Here is an 18,719-nt window from a genome sequence, read left to right as displayed (position 1 = left end):
GAATATTATTTTCTTGGGGCGCCTGAGTGGCTTAGTCGGTTAAGCGACCGACTTTCACTTAGGTCATGATCTCGTGGTTCGTGGGTTCGAGCCCCGCGTCGGGCTCTGTGCTGACTGCCAGCTCAGAGCCTGGAGCCTGTTTCAGAGTCTGTATCTCCCTCTCTCNTCATGACCTAAGGGAAAGTCGGACGCTTAACCGACTAAGCCACCCAGGCGCCCCCAAAAACGTATATAATATTCACCAAAGACATTTACTTTAATGTTCCTTGCAGCATGATTTATAAAGTCTCATACTTGAGAACTACCCAAATGTCTATCAGTAGTAAGTTGAATACATTTAGATAAATTCACACAGCGGAATACTATACAGCAAAAAGAGTGAAGAAACTATGACCATAGACAGTTTGCATCGTCAACATAATGTCCAGCGAAAGAAGTCGGACAACAGAGTATATTCTGCATGACTCAATTACTATAAAGTGCAAATATGAGCAAAAATAATCGATGCTGAGTGAAGCCACTACTCTGCCTCCTCCAAAGAGAGAATATAAGGGAGCCTTCGGGGGAGCTGGTCTCTTGATCTTAAAGATACTTCATTTTGTGCAAAATCATTGAAGTTGTGTAATGTGTGCCTTTTAATATATACTATACTTTAATAAAAACTTTTTTTTTATATGGAGGAAAGGAGATCTGAGCCTTCATCCAAATTTGCCTCCTTGGGACCCTATAATCGCCCATGAATATTGGGTGGGGTACAGGGCAACCCAGATCCAGGATCCCAATTCCCCAGAGCCCAACTGAAAGTGACGATGCCCTGTGACATCTTTATATATTTTTACTACAATCCCATTTCAACGGGTTCTTTTCCTAAATAAAAGAAGCTTGTCCAGAGATCAATTTACTTTCCCCCTATGAGGGCTCAAAACTACAAACTAGTTTGGATTGACATTAACTGAACAACAACAAATAACGGTCATAGTCTTCTCAAGAGTTAAAACCATTGCAGCAGAGTTTATCATATAAAATACACATCTTGTTAAATTTTATTGAAGTGTTATATTAATGTTTTAGTAATAGCGTAATAAAGTTATAAACGCATAAAAACAAAAACACGAACGGCTGCTGCCACCAACACCCCAACCTGAAGTGAGACTCCGGCTTTACCTAAGCGGGTAGAGGGATGGGGAGGGTTAGAAGAAGCCGCTGGAGACAGACGCACGGACCAGCCGGGTGGATAATACAATGGAGGGAGAGATGCAGGTGTGACCGGGGGAACCAGAGGCCGGGATGTAGGGGTGGCGGTCTCCCCGCAGTGAGGAAGACCCTGCCGCCCGTACTCTAGGTAGAGTCGTCCCCGCCACGGCGCGGTGGCTGTGTTCAGGGGCGTGTCTGTGGTGGGGCTGCTCTTGGGGACAAAGGGCGGAGCTTCAGAGGCAGACTTTGGCCCCAGGGTCCGTGCAGCCTTTGGCCCCGCCGCCCCCACCTGCCCAGCAGCGAAGAGCCAGCGCGTCCCCCCCCCCCCCGCGGAAACGCCGCACCGCCCGGGAGTCTGGCGAGGTGCGCGCCTCCCGGCCCCCGCTCCGACGCTTCGCGGCTTCGGGCCCCCAGCGCTCCTCTCGCCCGAGCAGGGGCGGGGACAGGGTAGCACCTACCGGGATCCGAGACTCCAGCCGCGCAGGAGCCTTCGGAGACAAGCCAGCCAGACGGCACCCTGGTACCTCCCGCGCTGAGGGTCTGAGCCGAGCCGAGGGTAGGAGACACCCAGGGTGGGAGGCGCCGATGCCGGCTTGACAGCGCGTCCCAGGTTAGCTTGCGACGTGGTCTCTGCAGGCCACACTTGGAGAAACTTTGGATCGCCGTGTTGGCTGCCGGGCGCTGCCCGGGGCCCCGCGGCCTCGGTGCGTTCCGGTCGGTAAGCTCAGGCCCTGGGAGCCCGCAGCTCCCACTCAACCTGACACTGCAATGCCCTCAGCGAGGACCGAGACCCGGCACCAGCGGAGGGCTGCCAGAGTACAGGGGCCTGGCCAGACTCCACTCGAGCCCGTTCTCGCGCCTCTCTCAATCCCTGCCTGTTTTCGGCTCCGGCTTTGCAGCGGCTCGGTCTTGAACCTCGCCTCCTTCTCGGCCTTGCAGCGCCGGAGGGCGGCTAGGGGCAGCCAGCGGCTGCGGGATGTCGGGGAGCATCCGGGCAGGGGCTCGCGAGCGCGGGTTGGCGCCGCAGCGGGAACGGCGCGCGCGAGGCCTCTGGAGCGCGCGGGTCTGGGGGTCCGACTTGCGCGCGTCTCCGCAGGTGCCTTGGGCGGCCCGGAGGCGGGAGGTACTGACCGGGTGCAGGAGACGGGTAGGGGGCTGCCGAGCCTTTTGCAGCCACTGGCTTGACAAATGGGAGCCACACAAGGGCGGGCAGCCCAGTCCCGGCGCCTCTCGGGCGCGCACAGCCTTGGCACCTGGAACCGGTACCTCTTAGAGGAGGTCCGGGGTCCAGAGGTGCGCCTGCCCCAGGATGGGAGCAATGGCTGCTCCCCTCCCGCGCGCCATTTCCCAAGGTAGGGCCGTGTCCTCCCGGCTGGCGGTGCGGGGACCGCTCCTCAGCCCCTCTGGGCAGAGCCCCTTCACGTGGATGGCGATCACCTCAGCTCACCAGCTGCCTGTTTGTCTCAAAGACAAGGCGACAGAACGCACACCCCGCCCCCATCGGTGCCCCGGTGCTGTCGCCCCAGTCACCTTCCTTTGCCCTTCTCCGACAGCACCACGGGCTTGCTCGCTCTCGCTCTCAGGAAAAACTGAGGAAACAAGCGTGGTTCCTGGAGCCAGCGGGGACTGTGGAGACACAGCCAGAATCCTCAGCAGCTTGGAAATCCTATCATCTTGGTTCCCTGAGACTTGCAGGTATAGGTTTGTGTGTCTGTGTGTGCATCTGGGAGGGGTGTCTACTGAGACAGGCTGGGGGTGTGCCTGCCCGGGGGCCCAGCCCAGAGGCCTAGGGGACACACAAGTAACTAGAAGACACCAGTCCCTTTTGGCTTTGTGTGGGAAACAAAGCAAACCTTAGCAGCTACTCCTTCCCTTGGGCAATTTGAAAATATTTCCTACAAGTCAGTGCCAGAGAAGAACACTTTTCCTGGCAAGCCATTCCATTGCCTGGGACAATCTCAGATGCATCTTTTGTTTGGCTCTGCCCCTTTCCTTGCATGGCAAGAAGCCACACGTTTTGCTTGTGGCAGGACTTGGTTCAGTGTAAGTGCCACTGGCCCCCACAACCTGACCTTAGGCTGCCCACTACACCTCTGAATTTTTCAGACCTGTCTGGGAAGGGCAAAACAGCAAACCTATAGTGCCTGGCTCATTCTAAGTAAGGGTTGTACTCTTCTCTAGACCCCTGGGCTCCTTTATCCCTCTCCAAGCCACGGCAGTCATCTTTGCCCTTTGCCTCCTCCAGGAGACCAGTGATGGAGACAGCCTGGTTGGAGCCTGAGGTAGGGGTTGACAGCAGATAGGAAGTGAGACTGGATGAGGAAGGAAGAGTTGGTCACCTGTTTTCTCCAAGTGTGCATAGGAAGCACTCCCTATTGCATATGTGGGCGTGGAGCCAGAAATCTTACTTTTAATAAGCTCTCCATGTGACTATGCCCAAAGAAGGTGGAAACCCCATTGGTGTAGGCACTTTGGCCTCCCACTGTCAGACCCCATCAGCCCAGGAGACACATTTAGTGATGCATGTTTAGAAGCTGATATTTAATTCCTAAATGGCAAATGATCTTTTTTTAAATTCTTACAATCATCTTCTGTAGATACTATCTCCATTTTAGGATGAGGAAACTGAATCTCAGAGGATCAGCTTCCCAAGGGTTGGCAACTTGGGAAGAGACAGAGCCCCAGTCTCTACTGCATAGCCTGCTGCCCGTTCTGAGCATGCCCTGGTTCCCTTGCGGGTAGCACAAAGACAGGACAGCCTGGAGCAAGGGTGAGGGGTTGAAAATCCAGTTTGAAACCCATTTGTTTATTTCCAGCCTCCTTGCCCTTTATGAGTGGGAACACAGATCCTGTTTGGAGGTAGAGTCAGAGTCTCAAAGGAAAAAAACATTTCTCTCTGAATGCAAGGAAAATGGGTGGCTTGGAGAAAAAGAGCCACAGGGAAGGCCAAGTCTATCATCTGTAAGATGGCTTTTAAATACCTCAGCCCATGTGGTACTGCCGTGGTTGGTACCTCTCAAATCAGGTACTCAAAACAACTCTACTCTGTGGGAAGCTGGTATCCAAGAAGCAAGAAACCTAAAAGAAAGGACACAGGAAGATCTAATTAAGTCCTGGTAAGCAGGGGAGAAAGCAGAGTGACTGGGAGGTATCCCACCCCGCCTTCCTTGGCATGGCCTCCTCATCTGCATGGAATGGGGTGATGGGGTGCTAGGCCAAGTGAATGCTGAGGCCCAACCCCAGCATCCTTACAGGCCAAGCATCGGCTTGCACACACAGGATGGTGGTGCCTGGGACCCACTCCAGACACTTTTACAGACTCCCAATCACTGAAATATAATTAACTGAACAAACACTGTAGGGATGTCTTAAGAAGGAATTAAAAAACTAAACTCCAAATGGGAGAAACGTGTGGAACAAATTATTGGTATTTATGTAACTCTGAATAGCTTTGATTTCCTTCAGTAGGAACTGACAGCTGGCTGACAAAAAATTCATCCAAGGAGAGAAAAGACATAAGTGAAGTCTGAAATTTTGAATAACATTTTCAGGTAACTTTCTATTTCTATTTAGAGTGGGTGTCTGGAGGGGCGAATGTAGTTATTTGAATTGCTTCATTTATCAACAGATACTTTTAATAGGGCTCATAATTCTAAGACCCGGTGCTGTTTTACTTCTTTTTCCTGGCTTCTAGTCCCTGCTAGCAGGGCCAAGATCTGGAAATTCCACTATTCAGCCTGTAGTCTCTCACTTTATCCCCTATTTTCAGCCTTTCAGATCAGTCTGTTCAGAGAAGAAATCTTGTTTTCTTGCTTAGGACAGTGATTCTCAACTTGGGGTGGGAAAAGTTCTCAACTTGGTGGGGTCTAGATGTTCTGTCCACAGACTTTGAGCCATCCTTATTTTCTGCCCTGTGCCTTACTGTCACTTTCTGTGTCCCTTGGGGCCTCTCAGCCCTAAACTTCACAGGTCCTGTGGGTAAACTGGCTCCCTTGTCATGGGGGCCACCTCCCAGAGGCTCTGTGTTGTAGCGTCTGGCGTACTAAGGCAGTTTACCACACCACCATCCCCACTCGCTTTCCAAAGCTTGTTTGAAATTGCTTCTCTAATGATATCTCTCTCCTCCAGGTTTTCTTTGTTCTTCAGAATATATATTTAATTTTTTTAAATAACTAAATTGTAATTTCAGTGGGGTCTTGAGAGTAGAGAAAGAAACTAAAAGAACATAGTAAGTATACCATGATGAATCATAAGAGACGTTAAAGACATTCTAATTTTAAAATAAAAAATAATTTGTCCAGCTGTTTATTGATTAATCTTACAATATGCTGAAATTATTCTATTTGGAAATTATAAGTACATTTAAGGCTATTTTTCCCATATTCATTTAATAGATTCCATTTATGCTTACAAAACATTAATTATATCGATCTTTTAAAAACTACATTTTAAATATTTTATGTTATTTAATTAGTCTGTGAATTAGAGACATGATAAAAATAAAAGAAATCTAAATTCTGAAAAAAATTTGTAAAAAGAAGAATACAATGAGTAGTAAGGCACAATAGGAAAGTCTTTTCCTAGATGTCTGATTTCATCACCTTGCTCCACCCCCTCCCCACCAGGGATGAACACTAGATCCCTAATCCTTGTCATCCCACCAATGAGGAACCCAAGACTGAGAGGCTGAGATTGAACAATGGCATATAGCTAGTATGTAGGTGAATCAGAATGGAAATCTGGGTCTGACTCCTCAACTTTCTCCAGCTGAACTGTTACCTATTTGGATGGTGTAACTGAATTTGGAAATTATTTATATGCTACATTATAACAAAGGGTCTGACTGAATGTTAATACAGTATCAGCATGGGGTGCTCAATGAGGATGTTTCACAGGAGGAGACAGGAAGCAAGAATATATCTGAAGTAGGATAATCGTAGGCTTGAGAAATGATCTTCATTACAGGTAGGGCTTAGCTCTATGAAGAGTAGATAAATTGAACTTTAATATCAGCATTTTTGATGTGCAGGTGAATGAGCTATGATAAAAGAACTAGAGAGTAAAGGCATAAAGACAAAGGGACTATTCTAGTAATGTACTGATTATAAGACACCAGGAAACCAAACATATATCTATGGACAATAAAGTATCTGACAGCTTTTTTCTCTGTGAAACTTAATTTTAAACAACTTTAGAACTATTCTACTTAAATGTGAACAATTTAAAAAGTGAGCAACCCAAGGGGCTCTGGAAGTCTTTAAAATGAACAAAGAGTAAGGCTTTGCTGTTGCTATTTTTTTCTAGACAGTTCTCCAGCGCCCAGGGGAGGGTTATGCCTTCATCCACAAGACAGAGATATCCCCTAGCTGTCACTAGCTAGTGGTGCCACTGCCCAGCTTCTTCAGAGAACCCTGGAGCCCATGGCTCCCACCCTTCCCACAGGACCACAGTGGAGCCACTGCCCCCTTCAAGCAGCCCAGCCCACAGTACATGGCCAGCTCCCCTTCTTTTCCCAGAACCTTCTGACACCAACCTAGGTGACAGAAAGTTATGACAGAACGTGGTGAGGTTCAGTGTTATGGAGAAGGCCTTTAGCATGAGGGTGGATGAAAAAATGTTAAAGTCTTTTCAAAAGATTCTTGTAGGAGTTTTTATTTAAAAACAAACAAAACAAGGTTGGTCCCAATAGTAGAAACTATATGAGACTATAGTATTGAGATCTGGTATCTGGGAACCTGTTCTCAATTAAATGTTTCTCAAATGTCACTTTTGGTCAAAGGTGTTTTTATATGACTGATACTATATACCTTCCAGAATTGCAGTTACTAAATGGTTTCTATATCTGATATTATGTTGCAGCTAATTTCTCTACATCTCTGCTTTATTAAACCCATTTGTATGTGAAAAACGCTAAAAGAAGGTTTCTTTTGGGAGCTCTTTTCAGATGCTTTGCTTTCAGAATAGACCTCTGTTGGGACCCAAGCTGTCAACCAATCCTAAATTCCTAAGGTCCCAAATTGCAGGTATGCCTGGCTTTTGAATAGCTTTTCTAGAATGTTGCACATGGGGACAAAAATTGCAGCATTCACTTTCATTGTATTTATGTATGTGTATATTGAATATTGTTCTTTGCTTATTAACATCATGAATGATGGAATGAATAAGTACATTCTTTTGAATACTGCCTTTCAGGAGCTCACAAGTTGAAATTCCTGAAAGTCTAGGCATAAATACTATTGATAACACCACAAAACTGAATTATATTGTAAGAAGCTATGATCTAAGATGATTTTTTAAAAATTTTAATTATGGGTGATGCCTGGGTGGCTCAGTTAAGTGTCCAACTCTTGATTTTGACTCAGGTCATGAACTCACAGTTCATGAGATCAAGTCCCATATCAGGCTCTGTGCTGACAGCGCAGAGTCTGTTCGGCATTCTCTCTTTCCCCCTCTCTGCCCCTCCCCTACTCACTTGCTCTGTCTCTCTCTTAAAATAAATACATTTTTTAAAAATAATTTTTTAATGTTTATTTATTTTTGAGAGACAGAGAACGAGTCAGGGAGGGGCAGAGAGAGAGGGAGACAGAATCTGAAGCAGGCTCCAGGCTCTGAGCTGTCAGCACAGAGTCCGATGCAGGGCTCAAACCCATGAACCATGAGATCAAGACCTGAGCTGAAGTCAGGCGTTTAGCCACCTGGGCCACCCAGATGCTCCTAAAAAAATAAAAATTATGGAACATATCTTATGTAAGTGCTATGTTCTTTTCTGTATACATGTTCTATTTTACAAAAAAAAAAATAGATTAGTACTATCATACAGAAGAGTATGTGAAATATGTTCTTTTAAAGAATAATAATAAAATGGACAGGTATATACAAATCACCCAGATTAGAAACAGAACATTACCAGAACCTTAAAATAAAAGTCATTGTGTGTCCTTCCCAAATTGCATTGCTCTCCCTATGCCCACCAAAAAGTACCTTTCTCTTGACTTCTGTGTTAATCATTACATTTTTTTTAAGTTTCCCACTTGTATATGATCTTCAAGTAAATTAATTGTTAAACTGGGTAGCAAGCAAAGAATTAGTTGAAAAAAAAAAAGGCATATAGTGCCAATATATGACTAAAGCTCTCAGGAGAAGGTAAGTTTAACAGTCTCTGGATCAGAGTTTGGCCCAGCGTTTATAAGAGCCCCTTCTGAGCAAGGGCAGGAGTCCTGGATAACAAGGGGCTCATCATTATAGGGCTTCTGGCAGGGCCGTAGTGTAGCCCAAACTCTGGATATCCAAGGGGAATGAATGTTCAGTCTTTCTCCTCCTAAGCTCACCATGACTTATCCCCAGGTCTTGAAGCAGATCAAAGCAGAACTGAGCAGAGCTAAAATTAGTGGCACCAGCTGCCCCAGAAAGCTGAGCATAGAAGAGGGAAGAGAGACATGGTCAGGACAAAGCAAGGAGAGATAAGTACTGAGGACAGGCTCACCTGGGCATCTGGTTCTCAGTTAACAAGGTGGTAAAATGATAGTATGATCTCAGAGATGATGTCTGTGCACATCCATTATCCTGGCCCTTCGCCATCTTCCTGGAATTTTTTGTGCCTCTCCTCTAAGATGATCTCCAGCCTCTGGTACTTTGTTTCATCTTTCTTGTTCTACAATTTCAAGTTGGTAGATAAATCCTTCGGTAGGTTGTTAAGAATATGTCTCAATTCTTGACTGATGGTTTGGCTAGATATAGAATTCTAAGCTGCGAAGCAATTTTCCTTCAGATTTTTAAAGACTTTCCTCCACTGTCTTTTACCATTGTTGATATAATCCATTGTAATTCTTGATACTTAAGCATGTAACCTATCTACCCCACTCCCCACCTTCTGCCCCCAAGCTTGTGGAATATTCTTTGTTCTCAGTGTTCTAGAGACTTACATCTATGTGCCGTGGTCAGGTCCATTTTCGTCTATTGTGCTGTGTTCTAATTGGGCCCCTTCAACTTGGAAACTCATGTCACTCATGAACTTTTTCTATTTTGTCTTGCCAGAACTTTTCTAGTAGTTGACTGTTGGATTTCCTAGTGTAGACCTCTAATTTTCTTATTTTTGTTCTCTCCTGTTCTTTTTGCGTAATTGCTAGTGATTTTATCAACATTATCATCTAACCCTTCTATTGAGTTTTGCAGTCTGTATGGTGTTATCTTTTGAGAACTCTTTTTATGGTCTCTGAATATTCTTTTTTTTTTTTTTAAGTTTATTTATTTTGAGAGGGGGAGGCAGAGAAAGAGAGAGGGTGGGAAAGAGAATTCCAAGCAGGCTCCTCACTGTCAGTACAGAGCCCAACGTGGGGCTCAATCTCACAAACATCAAGATCATGACTTGAGCCAAAATCAAAAGTCAGATGCTTAACTGACTGAGTCATTCAGGCACCCCCCAAATATTCTTTTTTCATAGAATCTTATTTTTGTTTCATGGTTACAACATCTTCTTAGCTCTTCTTAGCTCTTTGAGGATAATGAGCTTTTGAAATTTTCATTTTCCAGACTAATACCTGTTTCGTCCAAGTTGCTTTTTTTCTGTTTGTTCTGGTCTCTATCTTTAAAGTAAGAGGCTGTTTCATTTTGTTTTGTGTTTTATTTTTGTTATCTGTTCATAAGTAAAGGGCTTGATTTAATTTTTTTAATGTTTTATTTATTTCTGAGAGAGAGAGAAGAGAGACAGTGTGAGCAGGGAAGGGTCAGAGAGGGGAGACAATTTGAAACAGGCTCCAGACTCTGAGCTACCTGTCAGCACAGAGCCTGACACGGCGCTCGAACACACGAACCATGAGATCATGACCTGAGCCAAAGTCGGAGGCTTAACCAACTGAGCCACCCAGGTGTCCCTAAAGGGCTTTATTTAAAAAGCTGATAAAGAGGCATCTGGATGCGTCAGCGGGTTAAGCATCTGCTCTTGATTTCAACTCAGGTCATGATCTCGTTTCGTGAGATCAAGCCCCACATTGGTCTCTGTGCTGACAGCTCAGAGCCTGCTTGGGATTCTCTCTCTCTCCCTCTCTGTGCCCCACCCCTGCTCACATGCAGGGACTCTTTCTCTCTCTCAAATAAATAAATAAATATTTAAAGAATTAAAGATAGAGCACCTGGGTGGTTCAGTCAGTTGAGCGTCCGATTTCAGCTCAGGTCATGATCTTGCATTTTGTAGCTTTGAGCCCTGCATCAGGCTCTGTGCTGACAGCTCAGAGCCTGGAGCTTGCTTTAGATTCTGTGTCTCCCTCTCTCTCTCTTCACCTCCCCCACTCATGTTCTGTCTCTGTCTCAAAAATAAATAAGCTTTTTTAAAAAATTAAAGAAATAAAAAGCTGATGGAAAGCCTTGAGCACATGGGTGAGGCTTGTAATCTTTTTCTTTTCTTTTTTTTTTGAGAGAGAGAAAGTGAGAGAGTGCAAGCAGGGGAGGGATAGAAAGAGAATCTTAAGCAGTCTCCATGCCCAGCTCAGAACTGGACACAGGACTTTATCTCACTACCATGAGATCAAGAGCTGGATGCTTAACCAACTGAGCCAAGGAGGGGCCTTAAGGCTTATACTCTTTAAACCTCACTGTAGGATGATCTGGGTGGCATGTTAGGGAATCTCTGTGGTAGGTTCTCTTAGATATTTTTTTTAGGCAGGTCAGATCCTTGAGAGCAATATTCTACTAAATAATAAGGGTATAGCTGTCAAGCTTCTTGAAGTTGAGTTGGGGAGAAGACTGTGAGTCCCTTCACTCAGTGGTCAGTAAGCATCCAATCACTTATTCTCTGTGTTCTTGCCTGCAAATATGTTGGGTGTCTTCCAGTTCAGAGACCCTCTGTTTCACCATTTCTGAAGAATAAAGCTCTGGACATCTCAGATGGCACAGGTAGTATCGTATCTCCTCATGGCTTGGAGTGAAGGAATGACCTAAGGCAGTGCTTCTCAAATTTAATGAACATCTAAATCACCTGAGGATCTAGTTAAACTGTAGGCTCTGGTTCAGTAGGTCTGGACCGGAGTCTCTGATTAAACTTCAGGGAATGGTGCTGCTGCTGTTCCAAGGTAGGGTCCCACTATTAATGGCAAGGACCTAGGGATCTAACTGCTTCTCAACTTTTCACCTAGTCCTCACTATTTTAGCTACTCTGTCCAGCACCAGCACCAGCACCACCCACCCAGTTCTAGAACTTCCTGCTGTACCGCCTCTCTCAAGGAATCTGCAACGGACGTGGGCTTAGTTCTCAGCTTTATCACAAATGAACTGGGGCACAGCCTTTTCAGGTGGGCTAAGCTGGTTGCCACTGGTCCATCTGCTTTCTGGCTTCCAAATTTTGCCATTGTCTTCTCTCCTTTTCCTGACATCCTTGTGAATTTATGTCTTTTTAAAAATTCTTTAGTGCTCGCTTCGGCAGCACATATACTAAAAATTCTTTGGGTGCCTAGCTGGCTCAATGAGTGGAATGTGCAACTCTTAATCTCAGTGTTGCGAGTTCAAGTCCCATGTTAGGTGCAGAGATTATTTTAAAATAAAAACTTTTTTAAAAATTAAAAAAATTCTTTAGTTTCAGGAGCTTGTTCAGGAAGGGGAAAAAGTAGAGGTGTGTGTTCTGCCATATTCACCCTGTTTCCATCTGTTAAAATATTTTTCTCAAGTTTGGCTATATCAGCATAAATAGAGCCTGATATATGATAAATAACTGCTATTTTAAGCCTCTAGGTTTTTGCACAAGGAGCATTCTCTATTTCTCTGTTCCTACTTTGTCTGCCTACCAAACTCTTAGTATTCCAGACCCAGTTCAAATGGCTGGCCTCTGTGAAGCCCCTCAGTCTCCAAGCCACCAAAGCCTATATATTCTCCTGACTTTAACTCATAACCAGCTGCTTATGTAATATCTCTTCCAAACAACTGAGTAAGCTCTTCAGGGCTAGAGCATGTACCTTTGTAGCTCAGTGCCCAAGATATAAAAGGAGCTTATGGCTGTTAGATTAAATTCTGTGTGCATGTCTTTCTTTCCCCTTTCATTTTCTTTCTCTTCTCTTCACCTCTTCTTCTGTCAAGAGTTCATTGTATTTATTATCTATTCTATCATCCAATAAAAATTTATGTGCCATATTGTTAATTTGAAAGTACATGAGTAAAATAGGGACGCCTGGGTGGCTCAGTAGGTTAAGTGTCCAACGTCAGCTCAGGTCATGATCCCCTGGTTTGTGAGTTTGAGTCCCACATCAGGCTCTCTGCTCTAAGCACAGAGCCTTCTTTGGATTCTCTGTCCCCTTCTCTCTGCCACTCCCCTCCTTGCACATGTGCATCCTCTCTGTCTTTCTCAGAAATAAACATAAAACCATAAAAGCAAATGAGTAGAATAAATAATACTTAGCAATTTCTAAAACCTACTTCATTAAATAAAACAGACTTAAATATTATATTAAACTCGGGGCACCTGGGTGGCTCAGTCAGTTTTGGTCATCCGATTTCAGTTCAGGTCATGATCTCATGATTTTTGAGTTCAAGCCTTAGACTGGGTGAACTGGAGCCGAGCTTCAGGCTCTGTGCTGACAGTGAGGAGACTGTGTCAGATTCTTTCTCTCTCCTCTGTCTGTGCTCCTTGCTCACTTGTGCCCTCTCTCCCTCAAAAATATAAATAAATAAATAAATAAATAAATAAATTTCAAAACCCATTAATAAATAAATACAATATAAACTCCATTTGATTTTTATCCCCAGCTCTAAGGGCTATTCAAAGACAAACATTCCTCAGCTGTAGGTAAAGACATAATACACAATTCTTTCTTTCTTTCTTCTTTCCTTCCTTCCTTCCTTCCTTCCTTCCTTCCTTCCTTCCTTCCTTCCTTTCTAAGCTCTGCACCCAATGTGGGGGCTTGAACTCACATACCCAAGATCAAGAATTGTATGCTTTACTGACTGAGCCAGCCAGGGGTCTAAAAACATAATTCTTTTTTTTTTTTAATGTTTTTATTTATATCTGAGAGAGAGAGAGAGAGAGAGCATGAGCAGGGGAGGGTCAGAGAGAGAGGGAGACACAGAACTCGAAACAGGCTCCAGGCTCTGAGCTGACTGTCAGCACAGAGCCCGATGCGGGACTCCAACCCAGGAACTGTGAGATCATGACCTGAGCCGAAGTCGGACGCTTAACCGACTGAGCCACCCAGGCACCCCAAGACATAATTCTTATCAACTAATGGAATTATCTGTTGAAGGAGTTTGAATCTAAATTATTTAAATAAATTAAACATAAATAAATTTGTTTTAATAAGAAAAAATAAAATGCTTATAAAGACTACATGACATCACTCACATTTCTAGCCTAGAAACCTTTTTCAGAGCAAATGTACTACTGTCAAAATGTAACCCAACAGGGGCACCTGAGTGGCTCAGTGGGTTGGTTAAGTGTCCAACTCTTGATGTGGGCTCAGGTCATGATCTCTTGGTTAGTGAGATTGAGCCACACCAGGGAGCCCTGCCTGAGGCTCTGCCCTGACAGCAGGGAGCCTGCTTGGGCTTCTCTCTCTCCACCACCCCCCATGTACACTCTCTCTCCCTCCCCACCCCCCAAAATGTCAACCAATTGTATGTGGCTAACTCCATTATCTAATGTATGGTTTAAATAACGAAATCAAGGAAAATGCATAATCACATGTCCACCATTCCCATCTCAGTGTGTCAGTTATTGTGTCTGTTATTTAATGTCTTGTAGTTCAAATGATTTTTCATCCTTTAAAAGAAACATAGAAATGCCCCTCAAATTGAAAAATCTAGGTAATAGTTGCATTATTTAATCAAAAGCACATTTAAGCAATTTAACACTGAGAAGTTTTTAGATTAATCAGCCATAAATATGCTATATATTTTTTTTAAATACTTTTATTTATTTCTAGGAGAGAGAGAGAGACAGCGTGAACAGGGGAGGGTCAGAGAGAGAGGCAGACACAGACTCTGAAATAGGCTCCAGGCTCTGAGCCGGCAGTCAGCACAGAGCCCGACGCGGGGCCCGAACCCACGAACCGCGAGATCCTGACCTAAGCGAAAGTCGGACGCTTAACTGACTAAGCCACCCAGGCACCCCAAATATGCTATATTTTAATTGATTCAGTTGCAATTACACAGAATTTTGGAATTTTTGCCTAAATTACATTTTGGTATTATTTTTCGAAATAGTTTTTATTTTTAAGTTTATTTATTTATTTAAAAATTTTTTAATGTTTTTATTTATTTCTGAGAGAGAGACAGTGTGAGCAGGGGAGGGTCAGACAGAGAGGGAGATACAGAATCTGAAGCAGGCTCCAGGCTCTCAGCTAGCTGTCAGCATACAGCCCAACATGGGGATTGAACCCACGAACCATGAGATCATGACCTGAGCTGAAGTTGGACACTTAACCGACTGCGCCAACCAGGCACCCCTAAGTTTATTTATTTTTGAGAGAGAGACAGAGTTCTAGTAGGGGACGGGCAGAGAGAGAGAGAGACACAGAATCTGAAGCAGGCTCCATGCTCTGAGCTAGCTGTCAGCACAGAGCCCGACGTGGGGCTCGAACCATGAACCATGAGATCATGACCTGAGCCGAAGTTAGACGCTTAATCAACTGATAAACCCAGGTGCCCCATTTTAGTATTATTTTTAAAATATTTTACACAAGTAGAAAATAAGTGCATTATTATTTAATTAATGTGGAATTTAGGGAAGTACTCCATTGGTACTATATCATAAATATTCAATGAAGATTTTGAAAATATTCTAAAATTTCTTTTATTTTGCAATTCACTATTTTGTTCTATATTTATTAATACCATAATCTCATTTATGTACTGTTGCTCTATACACATATATTTCAGAAATTATGAATACCAGCATGAATATAAATTAGAATTCTGGCTAATCTTTTGTTCTTTGTATTCTTTGATAACCAGGTTTTGATTCTGACTTTTGAAGATGGATGAAGGTGTAGAAATTTCAAGTGATGGAAATTCCCTGATCAAAGCAGTCCATCAGAGCCGGCTTCGCCTCACAAGACTCTTGCTAGAAGGTGGTGCCTACATTAATGAGAGCAATGACCGTGGGGAAACACCTTTAATGATCGCTTGTAAGACCAAACATGTTGATCACCAAAGTGTCAGTAAAGCCAAAATGGTTAAATACCTGTTAGAAAACAATGCTGACCCCAACATACAGGACAAATCTGGGAAAACTGCTTTGATGCATGCTTGCTTAGAAAAAGCCGGTCCTGAAGTTGTTTCTTTGCTCCTAAACAGTGGGGCTGATCTCAGCTTGCAAGATCATTCTAGTTACTCGGCCCTTGTTTATGCTATAAATTCAGAGGATAGAGAGACCCTGAAAGTTCTACTTAGTGCTTTCAAGGCAAAAGGGAAAGAGGTCATTATTATAACAACAGCAAAATCACCCTCTGGCAGGCACACTACCAAACAGTACTTAAATATGCCTCCTGTAGATATAGATGGGTGTCATTCCCCAGCCTCCTGTGCCACTCCATCAGAAATAGACATAAAAACAGCTTCGTTGCCACCTACACATTCTTCTGAAACTGAAATGACACTTTTTGGCTTAAAAGGTCTGGAGCTCTCGGGAAGTAGTGACGACACACAGGACCCAGGCTCCCCTGTGAGGAAGCCTGCCATGGCCTCTAATGGGCCCAAGCTACACCAGGCTCCAACCTGGATCAAGAGTCCTCCCTTATTCGTGCACCAAAACAGAGTGGCCTCCTTGCAAGAGGAGCTTCAGGATATTACGCCAGAGGAAGAATTATCCTACAAAACCAATGGGCTGGCACTTTCCAAGCGATTCATCACTAGGCACCAAAGTATTGATGTAAAAGACACTGCACATTTGCTGAGAGCCTTAGATCAGGCCAGCTCGAGAAAGATGTCATATGATGAAATAAATTATCAATCATTTTTTTCAGAAGGAAATCAGCAATGCATTGAAATCCCTGCTGACCCAGATCCAGATTCTAACCAGACGATATTTGCTTCCACCTTAAAAAGTATAGTTCAAAAAAGAAACTCAGGGGCAAATCATTACAGCTCTGATTCCCAGCTCTCAGCTGGTCTTACCCCTGCAACTTTAGAAGACGGCAAAGCACTTATAGGAAAGAAAAAGATCCTCTCACCATCTCCTTCCCTGTTGTCAGGGCCCAAAGAATTGTTGGAGAATATATCTTCAGGTCCCTTGAGTAGGAGAAATCATGCACTTTTAGAAAGGCGTGGTTCAGGAGCTTTCCCTTTAGATCACAATGTTACGCAAGCCAGACCGGGATTTCTGCCACCCTTAAATGTGAATCCTCATCCGCCCATCTCAGATATCAATGTCAATAATAAGATTTCTAGCCTCCTTTCTTGTGGTCAGAAAGTGCTTATGCCAACAGTTCCTATGTTCCCCAAAGAATTCAAAAGTAAAAAAATGTTGTTGAGGAGACAGTCATTGCAAACAGAACAAATTAAGCAATTAGTAAATTTTTAAGAGATGACTAGAAAGCACATTCTGTTCAAATGTCTACATCAGAGAAATACAGAACCAGAGAAGAAATTTCAAATGTTCATCTTTTAAAATATTGTAATTGGATAGTCTGTACTTGTTAGAGGTATCAAAATATACTGTGTATCCTAGTAGGCACTGTGAACACAAATAATACGTAGTTTCTGCTAAGGAAATTCTCTCAAACAAAAATTAAAGCTATACTTCTCAAAATCTCTAATTCTTAACAACCTTCATGTGGTCCAAGTTTTTAATTTAAACAAAAATCAGAAAAAAAAAGTCACATATGTTGGAGATGACTTTACATTTTTTTTCAGATTTTTCAGATATTTTATTAGGAAATCCTGCATTCAAATCAATAAACATTTTTTTTAACATTATAAGTCAACAAATAAGATTGTAATTTTCCATGATGCCAAAAGCATAAAAAAAAGTGACAGTTATAAAATTTTCTATTATCAATAAGCCAAATGTACAAAGCCTAAGGCATAGAGAAAGAATGAACTAATTCTTAAAAAATGTTGACTGCAGCCAGGTGAAATCTAATTAAAATTAAATTTTTTTTCTAATTAAAAATTTAAAACGGCCAACCTATTATAGTAGACTAGGCAGCCAATATTCATGTTGTCCACTTATTCAATGCCAAGTGACAGATCCATTTTACAAGCTAGTAATAATCTATGTGAAATGTTGGTGTGCTGTGTTTGGCTTTGTTTTAATGTAATTTCATGGAATTCTCTCTCCATATCTTTTAATTCCTGCTATTATTTTTAGAGTCTATCCATAGGTTCCCAACAACAAGATAAAGCAAAAGTTTAAAAGCACTCCTCTTTACTTATATCAAATTATTCTTGTTGTTCTAAGGACAACCAAAACAAAAAATAAATGGGGATTTATCACAAATAGAAACTATATGCTTGCTTCATTTTAGAAAAGAAAAGCTGATTATTAGATTATCTTAGGTTAGCTAAAATTAAGAAAGCCAATAGAAACAATTACAAAATACACTAAATATTCGGTCAAGATTAAACAGTATCTTTTAACTTCTAATATATATTCATTAGATATTTATATAATAAGAATAATAAGACTAATTTCCTTAGCGTGACATTCCAATCACCTAGTATTTAGGACCTATGAATAACCTCTAATGAAATAAATGAATACCATGCTACTATCATAAAATGTTACAAAATGATTATATTATCTGTATGATTTCAAAATGTGGTGTTTATACAAAGAATTGTCATTTCAATCAAGCAGTTTTACAACAAAGAATAAGTCAAATTATACAAAACCTGAGTGTATTAATTTGATGACTGTCATATACAACTTTATTTCTTTGCCCATTACTAGAGGAGATCCTAACAATTGGCATGATGCTTTTCTTGGTAATTTGATATAAGCAAGTTGTAATGTACATGGTTAATTATTTAATTTCTTGTGGCTTTTATTTGAAAAGATAATTGGAGTTTTTCCATTTAATGTTTTGAAGAACAATAATATAAATTACGTTAGAAATATTTTTTGATTCAGAACTTAGAATTGTACCTGATGTTTATAGGTAGCTAAACCCTTTTCGCAAGTTTTAATATTGAGAAAAGTGCTTGGCTTTGAGTTGTAAGGATACAATTTGGAAAAATATGCAAATAGATTAGTTCATAAACAAAATGGTATCAATAAAGACTTTAAATGTTATTTTGATTATCATTGATTGTTTTTAATGTTTATTTTTGTGAGAGAGAGAGAGACAGACAGACAGACAGAGCATGAGCAGGGGAGGGGCAGAGAGAGAGAGGGAGTCACAGAATCCAAATCAGGCTCCAGGCTCTCAGCTGTGAGCACAGAGCCTGACACGGGGCCTGAACTCACTAACCACAAGATCATGACCTGAGCCGAAGTCAGACGCTTAACCGACTGAGCCACCCAGGCACCCCAATTATCATTGATTTTTATTTATTTCAAATACTAATGATAAATATTTCAACATAATCTCAAAAGAAACTGTGCCACA

The 18,719-nt window shown here is 42.5% G+C and overlaps 2 protein-coding genes across 2 annotated transcripts in view; one reads left to right on the top strand and one right to left on the bottom strand.

Moving 5' to 3' along the window:
* Window positions 1-3,979: 3,979 nt before the first annotated feature.
* The window catches only part of LOC120222321 (protein FAM151B-like), a 42,743-nt gene continuing 28,003 nt past the window's right edge, over window positions 3,980-18,719 (bottom strand). The window contains exons 5-6 of the mRNA XM_039220124.1: window positions 8,678-8,845; window positions 3,980-4,272 (exon numbers count right to left, since the gene is read on the bottom strand). Of these exons, the coding sequence (XP_039076055.1) occupies window positions 8,753-8,845 (93 nt within the window). The 3' untranslated portion in view covers window positions 3,980-4,272; window positions 8,678-8,752. The remainder of the gene's footprint in view (window positions 4,273-8,677; window positions 8,846-18,719) is intronic.
* Window positions 15,141-16,836, top strand: ANKRD34B (ankyrin repeat domain 34B). Its single transcript, XM_039220119.1, has one exon. It carries the CDS (start codon window positions 15,146-15,148, stop codon window positions 16,688-16,690), a length of 1,545 nt encoding a protein of 514 aa, XP_039076050.1. The 5' UTR covers window positions 15,141-15,145; the 3' UTR covers window positions 16,691-16,836.

This window comes from Hyaena hyaena, unplaced genomic scaffold, assembly GCF_003009895.1.
Source record: "Hyaena hyaena isolate Hyena2069 unplaced genomic scaffold, ASM300989v1 scaffold_862, whole genome shotgun sequence".
Classification (NCBI taxonomy): Eukaryota; Metazoa; Chordata; class Mammalia; order Carnivora; family Hyaenidae; genus Hyaena; species Hyaena hyaena.
Note: the sequence above shows the minus strand (reverse complement) of the source record. Positions and strands in the feature narration are given on the sequence as shown.